This window comes from Oncorhynchus tshawytscha, linkage group LG14 (genome assembly GCF_018296145.1).
Source record: "Oncorhynchus tshawytscha isolate Ot180627B linkage group LG14, Otsh_v2.0, whole genome shotgun sequence".
Classification (NCBI taxonomy): domain Eukaryota; kingdom Metazoa; phylum Chordata; class Actinopteri; order Salmoniformes; family Salmonidae; genus Oncorhynchus; species Oncorhynchus tshawytscha.
Window position 1 is genome coordinate 49,459,835 of NC_056442.1, and position 13,336 is coordinate 49,473,170.

The 13,336-nt window shown below is 54.8% G+C and overlaps 1 protein-coding gene across 1 annotated transcript in view; it reads right to left on the reverse strand.

Annotated features, from left to right (window-relative positions):
- Nucleotides 1-13,336, reverse strand: part of LOC112267480 (cytoplasmic dynein 2 heavy chain 1) — a 313,178-nt gene that overhangs the window by 56,724 nt on the left and 243,118 nt on the right. Inside the window, exons 82-83 of the mRNA XM_042297612.1 lie at nucleotides 204-500; nucleotides 19-123 (exon numbers count right to left, since the gene is read on the reverse strand). Of these exons, the coding sequence (XP_042153546.1) occupies nucleotides 19-123; nucleotides 204-500 (402 nt within the window). The remainder of the gene's footprint in view (nucleotides 1-18; nucleotides 124-203; nucleotides 501-13,336) is intronic.

Below are 13,336 nucleotides of genomic sequence, written 5' to 3' on the forward strand. Positions count from 1 at the left end.
GTGTGAGCGGTAGGTGACCTGAGAACTGATGATTCTCTGCGAGGAGCGTTCGATGTTGGCAGGCAGGCCGAAAAACGCTGGCCGGTCGTCTTCTGGAAGATTCTCTATCACACCACGATAGTCCTGAACACACAAACACACACACAGAGTTAAACGACTGACAGAGATTGTGTGTGTGTGTGTTTGTGTCTGTATAGTCTCACCAGTATGGAGCAGGAGTTGGGCAGGCTGATCTGAGAGGGGAAGGTGTGGCCTCTCTTGCTGCGTTGGTTGTGATTGGCTGAGGCAGAGAGGAGGCGTGAGGAGAAGAACTGTTCCAGGTAGGAACGGAGGATCTTCAGGTCACATGGGTTGTCTATCCTGCCTCCATAGATGGCATTCTCCAACAGACCATGGACAAACTCCCACTGGAACACCTTACCACCATCAAACAGACGGTCGATGATCTCAAAGCCAGCCCGCAGATCAGACAGAGAGAACTCATAGAATTTAGTCCATCCCTAGAACAGAACATTAGAACCAGACAGAGACATAGTCATGAAAACATGAAAACTTAGTCCATCCCTAGAACCACAGAGAACAGAACATTAGAACTTAGTCCATCCATAGAACAGAACATTAAAACTTAGTCCATCCCTAGAACCACAGAGAACAGAACATTAAAACTTAGTCCATCCCTAGAACCCCAGAGAACAGAACATTAAAACTTAGTCCATCCCTAGAACCCCAGAGAACAGAACATTAAAACTTAGTCCATCCCTAGAATCCCAGAGAACAAAACATTAGAACCACAGACAGAGAGAACAGAACATTAGAACTCGATACGAGAGAGAACATGACAGAAAACAAATAGAGCGACTGTCAGGAATAAACTCAGCCTCTGTATCAAAGATAACTGTCACCTTGCTGAGACACTGCAGTGGCACTTCAGGCATCAACATGAAGTAGCATCTGAAAGGAACATGAAGTAGCATCTGAAAGGACCATGAAGTAGCATCTGAAAGGAACATGAAGTAGCATCTGAAAGGAACATGAAGTAGCATCTGAAAGGAACATGAAGTAGCATCTGAAAGGAACATGAAGTAGCATCTGAAAGGAACATGAAGTAGCATCTGAAAGGAACATGAAGTAGCATCTGAAAGGAACATGAAGTAGCATCTGAAAGGAACATGAAGTAGCATACACAGTCAGTGTGTACTGCAGAAGGTGAATGGCATTCAGACACGAGGAGAGAGAGGACACTATTTACACCCTCGCCTGGAGGGGTCCTCAAAGCTCCATACTCCACCAGTCTAATTGACAGAGCTAGCATCAGTATTCAGATCAGTCTTAAACAGCCACATCATGCTAGTCTAGCAGCTGAAAACATCAGTGTGTGATATGGCATGCATGAGCCTGTGGGACCAGAGACAGTGTGATGTGGCAGCCTGTTGGACCAGAGACAGTGTGATATGGGAGCCTGTGGGACCAGAGACAGTGTGATGTGGGAGCCTGTTGGACCAGATATAGTGTGATGTCGGAGCCTGTGGGACCAGATAAAGTGTGATGTGGGAGCCTGTGGGACCAGATATAGTGTGATGTGAGATATGGGAGCCTGTGGGACCATAGACAGTGAGATGTGGGAGCCTGTGGGACCAGAGACAGTGTGATGTGGGAGCCTTTGGGACCAGAGACAGTGTGATGTGGGAGCCTGTGGGACCAGAGACAGTGACATGTGGGAGTGTGGGACCAGAGACGGTGAGAGCCTGTGGGACCAGATACGGTGAGATGTGGGAGCCTGTGGGACCAGAGACAGTGAGATGTGAGCCTGTGGGACCAGAGACAGTGAGATGTGGGAGCCTGTGGGACCAGAGACTGGGAGCCTGTGGGACCAGAGACAGCCTGTGACAGTGTGATGGGACCAGAGACAGTGACATGTGGGAGCCTGTGGGACCAGAGACAGTGAGATGTGGAGCCTGTGGGACCAGATATAGTGAGATGTGGAGCCTGTGGGACCAGATGTGACAGTGAGATGTGGGAGCCTGTGGGACCAGAGACAGTGAGATGTGGGAGCCTGTGGGACCAGAGACAGTGAGATGGGAGCCTGTGGGACCAGAGACAGTGAGATGTGGGGGAGAGCCTGTGGGACCAGAGACAGTGAGATGTGGGACAGTGTGATGTGGGAGCCTGTGGGACCAGAGACAGTGAGATGTGGGAGCCTGTGGGACCAGAGACAGTGAGATGTGAGATGTGGGACCAGAGACAGGAGATGTGGAGCCTGTGGGACCAGAGACAGTGTGATGTGGGAGCCTGTGGGACCAGAGACAGTGAGATGTGGGAGCCTGTGGGACCAGACAGTGAGATGTGGGAGCCTGTGGGACCAGACGCCTGTGAGATGTGGGAGCCTGTGGGACCAGAGACAGTGATGGGATGGGACCAGAGACAGTGTGATGTGGGAGCCTGTGGGACCAGAGACAGTGAGATGTGGGAGCCTGTGGGACCAGAGACAGTGATGATGTGGGAGCCTGTGGGACCAGAGACAGTGTGATGTGGGAGCCTGTGGGACCAGAGACAGTGTGAGATGTGGGACCAGAGACAGTGAGATGTGGGAGCCTGTGGGACCAGAGACAGTGAGATGTGGAGCCTGTGGGACCAGAGACAGTGTGATGTGGGAGCCTGTGGGACCAGAGACAGTGTGATGTGAGATGTGGGAGCCTGTGGGACCAGAGACAGTGTGGGAGCCTGTGGGACCAGAGACAGTGAGATGTGGGAGCCTGTGGGACCAGAGACAGTGAGATGTGGGGAGCCTGTGGGACCAGAGACAGTGTGATGTGGGAGCCTGTGGGACCAGAGACAGTGTGATGTGGGAGCCTGTGGGACCAGATGTGGAGCCTGTGGGACCAGAGACAGTGATGATGTGGGAGCCTGTGGAGTGTGGGACCAGAGACAGTGTGATGTGGGAGCCTGTGGGACCAGAGACAGTGATGTGGGAGCCTGTGGGACCAGAGACAGTGAGATGTGGGAGCCTGTGGGACCAGAGACAGTGTGATGTGGGGAGACAGTGAGATGTGGGAGCCTGTGGGACCAGAGACAGTGAGATGTGGAGCCTGTGGGACCAGAGACAGTGAGATGAGACAGTGTGATGTGGGAGCCTGTGGACCAGAGACAGTGACATGTGGAGCCTGTGGGACCAGAGACAGTGAGATGTGGGAGCCTGTGGGACCAGAGACAGTGTGAGTGAGATGTGGGAGCCTGTGGGACCAGAGACAGTGTGATGTGGGAGCCTGTGGGACCAGAGACAGTGTGATGTGGGAGCCTGTGGGACCAGAGACAGGGAGCCTGTGGGACCAGAGACAGTGTGTGTGGGAGCCTGTGGGACCAGAGACAGTGTGATGTGGGAGCCTGTGGGACCAGAGACAGTGAGATGTGCCTGTGGGACCAGAGACAGTGAGATGTGGGAGCCTGTAGGACCAGATACAGTGTGATGTGGAGATGGGACCAGAGACAGTGTGATGTGGGAGCCTGTGGGACCAGAGATAGTGTGATGTGGGAGCCTGAGGGACCAGATATAGTGTGATGAGATATGGGAGCCTGTGGGACCAGAGACAGTGAGATGTGGAGCCTGTGGACCAGAGATAGTGTGATGTGGGAGCCTGTGGGACCAGATATAGTGTGATGTGGGAGCCTGTGGGACCAGATAGTGTGATGTGAGAGCCTGTGGGACCAGATATAGTGTGAGAGCCTGTGGGACCAGAGACAGTGAGATGTGGGACCCTCTGGGACCAGAGACAGTGAGATGTGGGAGCCTGTGGGACCAGAGACAGTGTGATGTGAGATATGGGAGCCTTTGGGACCAGAGACAGTGAGATGTGAGATGTGGGAGCCTTTGGGACCAGAGACAGTGTGAGGTGAGAGCATGTGGGACCAGAGACAGTGAGATGTGGGAGCCTTTAGGACCAGAGACAGTGAGATGTGAGAGCCTGTGGGACCAGAGACAGTGAGATGTGGGAGCCATTAGGACCAGAGACAGTGTGATGTGGGAGCCTTTGGGACCAGAGACAGTGTGATGTGGAGCCTGTGGGACCAGAGACAGTGTGATGTGAGATGTGGGAGCCTTTGGGACCGGAGACAGTGACATGTGGGAGCCTTTGGGACCAGATACAGTGTGATGTGGGAGCCTGTGGGACCAGAGACAGTGAGATGTGGGAGCCTGTGGGACCAGAGACAGTGTGATGTGGGAGCCTGTGGGACCAGAGACAGTGACATGTGGGAGCCTGTGGGACCAGAGACGGTGAGATGTGGGAGCCTGTGGGACCAGATACGGTGAGATGTGGGAGCCTGTGGGACCAGAGACAGTGAGATGTGGGAGCGTGTGGGACCAGAGACAGTGAGATGTGGGAGCCTGTGGGACCAAAGACAGTGAGATGTGGGAGCCTGTGGGACCAGAGACAGTATGATGTGGGAGCCTGTGGGACCAGAGACAGTGACATGTGGGAGCCTGTGGGACCAGAGACGGTGAGATGTGGGAGCCTGTGGGACCAGATACGGTGAGATGTGGAGCCTGTGGGACCAGAGACAGTGAGATGTGGGAGCGTGTGGGACCAGAGACAGTGAGATGTGGGAGCGTGTGGGACCAGAGACAGTGTGATGTGGAGCCTGTGGGACCAGAGACAGTGAGATGTGGAGCCTGTGGGACCAGAGACAGTGAGATGTGGGAGCCTGTGGGACCAGAGACAGTGTGATGTGGGAGCCAGTGGGACCAGAGACAGTGAGATGTGGAGCCTGTGGGACCAGAGACAGTGAGATGTGGGAGCCTGTAGGACCAGAGATACTGTGATGTGGGAGCCTGTGGGACCAGAGACAGTGTGATGTGGGAGCCTGTGGGACCAGAGATAGTGTGATATGGGAGCCTGAGGGACCAGATATAGTGTGATGTGAGATATGGGAGCGTGTGGGACCATAGACAGTGTGATGTGGAGCCTGTGGACCAGAGATAGTGTGATGTGGGAGCCTGAGGGACCAGATATAGTGTGATGTGGGAGCCTGTGGGACCAGATATAGTGTGATGTGAGATGTGGGAGCCTGTGTGACCAGATATAGTGTGATGTGGAGCCTGTGGGACCAGAGACAGTGAGATGTGGGACCCTCTGGGACCAGAGACAGTGAGATGTGGGAGCCTGTGGGACAAGAGACAGTGTGATGTGAGATATGGGAGCCTTTGGGACCAGAGACAGTGAGATGTGAGATGTGGAGCCTTTGGGACCAGAGACAGTGTGAGGTGAGAGCATGTGGGACCAGAGACAGTGAGATGTGGGAGCCTTTAGGACCAGAGACAGTGAGATGTGAGAGCCTGTGGGACCAGAGACAGTGAGATGTGGGAGCCATTAGGACCAGAGACAGTGTGATGTGGGAGCCTTTGGGACCAGAGACAGTGTGATGTGGGAGCCTGTGGGACCAGAGACAGTGTGATGTGAGATGTGGGAGCCTTTGGGACCGGAGACAGTGACATGTGGGAGCCTTTGGGACCAGATACAGTGTGATGTGGGAGCCTGTGGGACCAGAGACAGTGTGATGTGGAGCTTGTGGGACCAGAGATAGTGTGATGTGGGAGCCTGTGGGACCAGAGATGGTGTGATGTGAGATATGGGAGCCTTTGGGACCAGAGACAGTGAGATGTGGAGCCTGTGGGACCAGATAGTGTGATGTGGGAGCCTGTGGGACCAGAGACAGTGTGATGTGGGAGCCTGTTGGACCAGAGACAGTGTGATATGGGAGCCTGTGGGACCAGAGACAGTGTGATGTGGGAGCCTGTTGGACCAGATATAGTGTGATGTCGGAGCCTGTGGGACCAGATAAAGTGTGATGTGAGATGTGGGAGCCTGTGGGACCAAATATAGTGTGATGTGGAGCCTGTGGGACCAGAGACAGTGAGATGTGGGAGCCTGTGGGACCAGAGATGGTGTGATGTGAGATATGGAGCCTGTGGAACCATAGACAGTGAGATGTGGAGCCTGTGGGACCAGAGACAGTGTCATGTGAGATATGGGAGCCTTTGGGACCAGAGACAGTGTGATGTGAGAGCCTGTGGGACCAGAGACAGTGTGATGTGGGAGCCTGTGGGACCAGAGACAGTGACATGTGGGAGCCTGTGGGACCAGAGACGGTGAGATGTGGGAGCCTGTGGGACCAGATACGGTGAGATGTGGGAGCCTTTGGGAACAGAGACAGTGAGATGTGGGAGCCTGTGGGACCAGAGACAGTGAGATGTGGGACCAGAGATACTGTGATGTGGGAGCCTGTGGGACCAGATATAGTGTGATGTGAGATATGGGAGCATGTGGGACCATAGACAGTGTGATGTGGGAGCCTGAGGGACCAGATATAGTGTGATGTGGGAGCCTGTGGGACCAGATATAGTGTGATGTGGGAGCCTGTGGGACCAGATATAGTGTGATGTGGGAGCCTGTGGGACCAGGGACAGTGAGATGTGGGAGCCTGTGGGACCAGAGAGTGAGATGTGGGAGCCTGTGGGACCAGAGATGGTGTGATGTGAGATATGAGAGCCTGTGGAACCATAGACAGTGAGATGTGGAGCCTGTGGGACCAGAGACAGTGTGATTTAAGATATGGGAGCCTTTGGGACCAGAGACAGTGAGATGTGAGAGCCTGTGGGACCAGAGACAGTGAGATGTGTGAGCCTGTGGGACCAGAGACAGTGTGATGTGGGAGCCTGTGGGACCAGAGACAGTGTGATGTGAGAGCCTGTGGGACCAGATACAGTGTGATGTGAGATGTGGGAGCCTTTGGGACCAGAGACAGTGACATGTGGGAGCCTTTGGGACCAGAGACAGTGTGATGTGGGAGCCTGTGGGACCAGAGACAGTGTGATGTGAGATGTGGGAGCCTTTGGGACCGGAGACAGTGACATGTGGGAGCCTTTGGGACCAGATACAGTGTGATGTGGGAGCCTGTGGGACCAGAGACAGTGTGATGTGGGAGCTTGTGGGACCAGAGATAGTGTGATGTGGGAGCCTGTGGGACCAGAGATGGTGTGATGTGAGATATGGGAGCCTTTGGGACCAGAGACAGTGAGATGTGGGAGCCTGTGGGACCAGATAGTGTGATGTGGGAGCCTGTGGGACCAGAGACAGTGTGATGTGGGAGCCTGTTGGACCAGAGACAGTGTGATATGGGAGCCTGTGGGACCAGAGACAGTGTGATGTGGGAGCCTGTTGGACCAGATATAGTGTGATGTCGGAGCCTGTGGGACCAGATAAAGTGTGATGTGAGATGTGGAGCCTGTGGGACCAAATATAGTGTGATGTGGAGCCTGTGGGACCAGAGACAGTGAGATGTGGGAGCCTGTGGGACCAGAGATGGTGTGATGTGAGATATGGGAGCCTGTGGAACCATAGACAGTGAGATGTGGGAGCCTGTGGGACCAGAGACAGTGTCATGTGAGATATGGGAGCCTTTGGGACCAGAGACAGTGTGATGTGAGAGCCTGTGGGACCAGAGACAGTGTGATGTGGAGCCTGTGGGACCAGAGACAGTGACATGTGGGAGCCTGTGGGACCAGAGACGGTGAGATGTGGGAGCCTGTGGGACCAGATACGGTGAGATGTGGGAGCCTTTGGGAACAGAGACAGTGAGATGTGGAGCCTGTGGGACCAGAGACAGTGAGATGTGGGACCAGAGATACTGTGATGTGGGAGCCTGTGGGACCAGATATAGTGTGATGTGAGATATGGGAGCATGTGGGACCATAGACAGTGTGATGTGGGAGCCTGAGGGACCAGATATAGTGTGATGTGAGCCTGTGGGACCAGATATAGTGTGATGTGGGAGCCTGTGGGACCAGATATAGTGTGATGTGGGAGCCTGTGGGACCAGGGACAGTGAGATGTGGGAGCCTGTGGGACCAGAGAGTGAGATGTGGGAGCCTGTGGGACCAGAGATGGTGTGATGTGAGATATGAGAGCCTGTGGAACCATAGACAGTGAGATGTGGGAGCCTGTGGGACCAGAGACAGTGTGATTTAAGATATGGGAGCCTTTGGGACCAGAGACAGTGAGATGAGAGCCTGTGGGACCAGAGACAGTGAGATGTGTGAGCCTGTGGGACCAGAGACAGTGTGATGTGGGAGCCTGTGGGACCAGAGACAGTGTGATGTGAGAGCCTGTGGGACCAGATACAGTGTGATGTGAGATGTGGGAGCCTTTGGGACCAGAGACAGTGACATGTGGGAGCCTTTGGGACCAGAGACAGTGTGATGTGGGAGCCTGTGGGACCAGAGACAGTGTGATGTGGGAGCCTTTGGGACCAGAGACAGTGTGATGTGGGAGCCTGTGGGACCAGAGACAGTGTGATGTGAGATGTGGGAGCCTTTGGGACCAGAGACAGTGACATGTGGGAGCCTTTGGGACCAGAGACAGTGTGATGTGGAGCCTGTGGGACCAGAGACAGTGTGATGTGGGAGCCTGTGGGACCAGAGACAGTGTGATGTGGGAGCCTGTGGGACCAGAGACAGTGACATGTGGGAGCCTGTGGGACCAGACGGTGAGATGTGGAGCCTGTGGGACCAGATACGGTGAGATGTGGGAGCCTGTGGGACCAGAGACAGTGAGATGTGGGAGCCTGTGGGACCAGAGACAGTGAGATGTGGGAGCCTGTGGGACCAGAGATACTGTGATGTGGGAGCCTGTGGGACCAGAGATACTGTGATGTGGGAGCCTGTGGGACCAGAGACAGTGTGATGTGGGAGCCTGTGGGACCAGAGATAGTGTGATGTGGGAGCCTGAGGGTCCAGATATAGTGTGATGTGGGAGCCTGTGGGACCAGATAGTGTGATGTGAGATATGGGAGCGTGTGGGACCATAGACAGTGTGATGTGGGAGCCTGAGGGACCAGATATAGTGTGATGTGGGAGCCTGTGGGACCAGATATAGTGTGATGTGAGCCTGTGGGACCAGATATAGTGTGATGTGGGAGCCTGTGGGACCAAGGACAGTGAGATGTGGAGCCTGTGGGACCAGAGAGTGAGATGTGGGAGCCTGTGGGACCAGAGATGGTGTGATGTGAGATATGAGAGCCTGTGGAACCATAGACAGTGAGAAGTGGGAGCCTGTGGGACCAGAGACAGTGTGATGTGAGATATGGGAGCCTTTGGGACCAGAGACAGTGAGATGCGAGAGCCTGTGGGACCAGAGACAGTGAGATGTGGAGCCTGTGGGACCAGAGACAGTGTGATGTGGAGCCTGTGGGACCAGAGACAGTGTGATGTGAGAGCCTGTGGGACCAGAGACAGTGTGATGTGAGATGTGGGAGCCTTTGGGACCAGAGACAGTGACATGTGGGAGCCCTTGGGACCAGAGACAGTGTGATGTGGGAGCCTGTGGGACCAGAGACAGTGTGATGTGGGATGTGGGAGCCTTTGGGACCAGAGACAGTGACATGTGGAGCCTTTGGGACCAGAGACAGTGTGATGTGGGAGCCTGTGGGATCAGAGACAGTGTGATGTGGGAGCCTTTGGGACCAGAGACAGTGTGATGTGGGAGCCTGTGGGACCAGAGACAGTGTGATGTGAGATGTGGAGCCTTTGGGACCAGAGACAGTGACATGTGGGAGCCTTTGGGACCAGAGACAGTGTGATGTGGGAGCCTGTGGGACCAGAGACAGTGTGATGTGGGAGCCTGTGGGACCAGAGATGGTGTGATGTGAGATATGGGAGCCTTTGGGACCAGAGACAGTGAGATGTGGGAGCCTGTGGGACCAGATAGTGTGATGTGGGAGCCTGTGGGACCAGAGACAGTGTGATGTGGGAGCCTGTTGGACCAGATATAGTGTGATGTCGGAGCCTGTGGGACCAGATAAAGTGTGATGTGGGAGCCTGTGGGACCAGATATAGTGTGATGTGAGATGTGGGAGCCTGTGGGACCAAATATAGTGTGATGTGGGAGCCTGTGGGACAAGAGATGGTGTGATGTGAGATATGGGAGCCTGTGGAACCATAGACAGTGAGATGTGGGAGCCTGTGGGACCAGAGACAGTGTGATGTGAGATATGGGAGCCTTTGGGACCAGAGACAGTGTGATGTGAGAGCCTGTGGGACCAGAGACAGTGAAATGTGGGAGCCTTTGGGACCAGAGACAGTGTGATGTGGGAGCCTGTGGGACCAGAGACAGTGTGATGTGAGAGCCTGTGGGACCAGAGACAGTGTGATGTGGGAGCCTGTGGGACCAGAGACAGTGTGATGTGAGAGCCTGTGGGACCATAGACAGTGTGATGTGGGAGCCTGTGGGACCAGAGACAGTGTGATGTGGGAGCCTGTGGGACCAGAGACAGTGTGATGTGAGAGCCTGTGGGACCAGAGACAGTGTGATGTGAGATGTGGGAGCCTTTGGGACCAGAGACAGTGACATGTGGGAGCCTTTGGGACCAGAGACAGTGTGATGTGGGAGCCTGTGGGACCAGAGACAGTGTGATGTGGGAGCCTGTGGGACCAGAGACAGTGTGATGTGGGATGTGGGAGCCTTTGGGACCAGAGACAGTGACATGTGGGAGCCTTTGGGACCAGAGACAGTGTGATGTGGGAGCCTGTGGGACCAGAGACAGTGTGATGTGGGAGCCTTTGGGACCAGAGACAGTGTGATGTGGGAGCCTGTGGGACCAGAGACAGTGTGATGTGAGATGTGGGAGCCTTTGGGACCAGAGACAGTGACATGTGGGAGCCTTTGGGACCAGAGACAGTGTGATGTGGGAGCCTGTGGGACCAGATAGTGTGATGTGGGAGCCTGTGGGACCAGAGACAGTGTGATGTGGGAGCCTGTTGGACCAGATATAGTGTGATGTCGGAGCCTGTGGGACCAGATAAAGTGTGATGTGGAGCCTGTGGGACCAGATACAGTGTGATGTGAGATGTGGGAGCCTGTGGGACCAAATATAGTGTGATGTGGGAGCCTGTGGGACCAGAGATGGTGTGATGTGAGATATGGGAGCCTTTGGGACCAGAGACAGTGAGATGTGGGAGCCTGTGGGACCAGATAGTGTGATGTCGGAGCCTGTGGGACCAGATAAAGTGTGATGTGGGAGCCTGTGGGACCAGATACAGTGTGATGTGAGATGTGGGAGCCTGTGGGACCAAATATAGTGTGATGTGGGAGCCTGTGGGACCAGAGATGGTGTGATGTGAGATATGGGAGATTGTGGAACCATAGACAGTGAGATGTGGGAGCCTGTGGGACCAGAGACAGTGTGATGTGAGATGTGGGAGCCTTTGGAACCAGAGACAGTGACATGTGGGATCCTTTGGGACCAGAGACAGTGTGATGTGAGAGCCTGTGGGACCATAGACAGTGTGATGTGGGAGCCTGTGGGACCAGAGACAGTGTGATGTGGGAGCCTGTGGGACCAGAGACAGTGTGATGTGGGAGCCTTTGGGACCAGAGACAGTGAGATGTGGGAGCCTGTGGGACCAGAGAGTGAGATGTGGGAGCCTGTGGGACCAGAGATGGTGTGATGTGAGATATGAGAGCCTGTGGAACCATAGACAGTGAGATGCGAGAGCCTGTGGGACCAGAGACAGTGTGATGTGGAGCCTGTGGGACCAGATAGTGTGATGTGGGAGCCTGTGGGACCAGAGACAGTGTGATGTGAGATGTGGAGCCTTTGGGACCAGAGACAGTGACATGTGGGAGCCTTTGGGACCAGAGACAGTGTGATGTGGGAGCCTGTGGGACCAGAGACAGTGTGATGTGGGAGCCTGTGGGTCCAGAGACAGTGTGATGTGGGATGTGGGAGCCTTTGGGACCAGAGACAGTGACATGTGGGCGCCTTTGGGACCAGAGACAGTGTGATGTGGGAGCCTGTGGGACCAGAGACAGTGTGATGTGGGAGCCTTTGGGACCAGAGACAGTGTGATGTGGGAGCCTATGGGACCAGAGACAGTGTGATGTGAGATGTGGGAGCCTTTGGGACCAGAGAGAGTGACATGTGGGAGCCTTTGGGACCAGAGACAGTGTGATGTGGGAGCCTGTGGGACCAGAGACAGTGTGATGTGGGTACCTTTTTTGACCAGAGATGGTGTGATGTGAGATATGGGAGCCTTTGGGACCAGAGACAGTGAGATGTGGGAGCCTGTGGGACCAGATAGTGTGATGTGGGAGCCTGTGGGACCAGAGACAGTGTGATGTGGGAGACTGTTGGACCAGATATAGTGTGATGTCGGAGCCTGTGGGACCAGATAAAGTGTGATGTGGGAGCCTGTGGGACCAGATACAGTGTGATGTGAGATGTGGGAGCCTGTGGGACCAAATATAGTGTGATGTGGAGCCTGTGGGACCAGAGATGGTGTGATGTGAGATATGGGAGCCTGTGGAACCATAGACAGTGAGATGTGGAGCCTGTGGGACCAGAGACAGTGTGATGTGAGATATGGGAGCCTTTGGGACCAGAGACAGTGTGATGTGAGAGCCTGTGGGACCAGAGACAGTGAAATGTGGAGCCTTTGGGACCAGAGACAGTGTGATGTGGGAGCCTTTGGGACCAGAGACAGTGTGATGTGGGAGCCTGTGGGACCAGAGACAGTGAGATGTGGGAGCGTGTGGGACCAGAGACAGTGAGATGTGGGAGCGTGTGGGACCAGAGACAGTGTGATGTGGGGGGCCTGTGGGACCAGAGACAGTGAGATGTGGGAGCCTGTGGGACCAGAGACAGTGAGATGTGGAGCCTGTGGGACCAGAGACAGTGTGATGTGGGAGCCAGTGGGACCAGAGACAGTGAGATGTGGAGCCTGTGGGACCAGAGACAGTGAGATGTGGGAGCCTGTAGGACCAGAGATACTGTGATGTGGGAGCCTGTGGGACCAGAGACAGTGTGATGTGGGAGCCTGTGGGACCAGAGATAGTGTGATATGGGAGCCTGAGGGACCAGATATAGTGTGATGTGAGATATGGGAGCGTGTGGGACCATAGACAGTGTGATGTGGGAGCCTGTGGACCAGAGATAGTGTGATGTGGGAGCCTGAGGGACCAGATATAGTGTGATGTGGGAGCCTGTGGGACCAGATATAGTGTGATGTGAGATGTGGGAGCCTGTGTGACCAGATATAGTGTGATGTGGGAGCCTGTGGGACCAGAGACAGTGAGATGTGGACCCTCTGGGACCAGAGACAGTGAGATGTGGGAGCCTGTGGGACAAGAGACAGTGTGATGTGAGATATGGGAGCCTTTGGGACCAGAGACAGTGAGATGTGAGATGTGGGAGCCTTTGGGACCAGAGACAGTGTGAGGTGAGAGCATGTGGGACCAGAGACAGTGAGATGTGGGAGCCTTTAGGACCAGAGACAGTGAGATGTGAG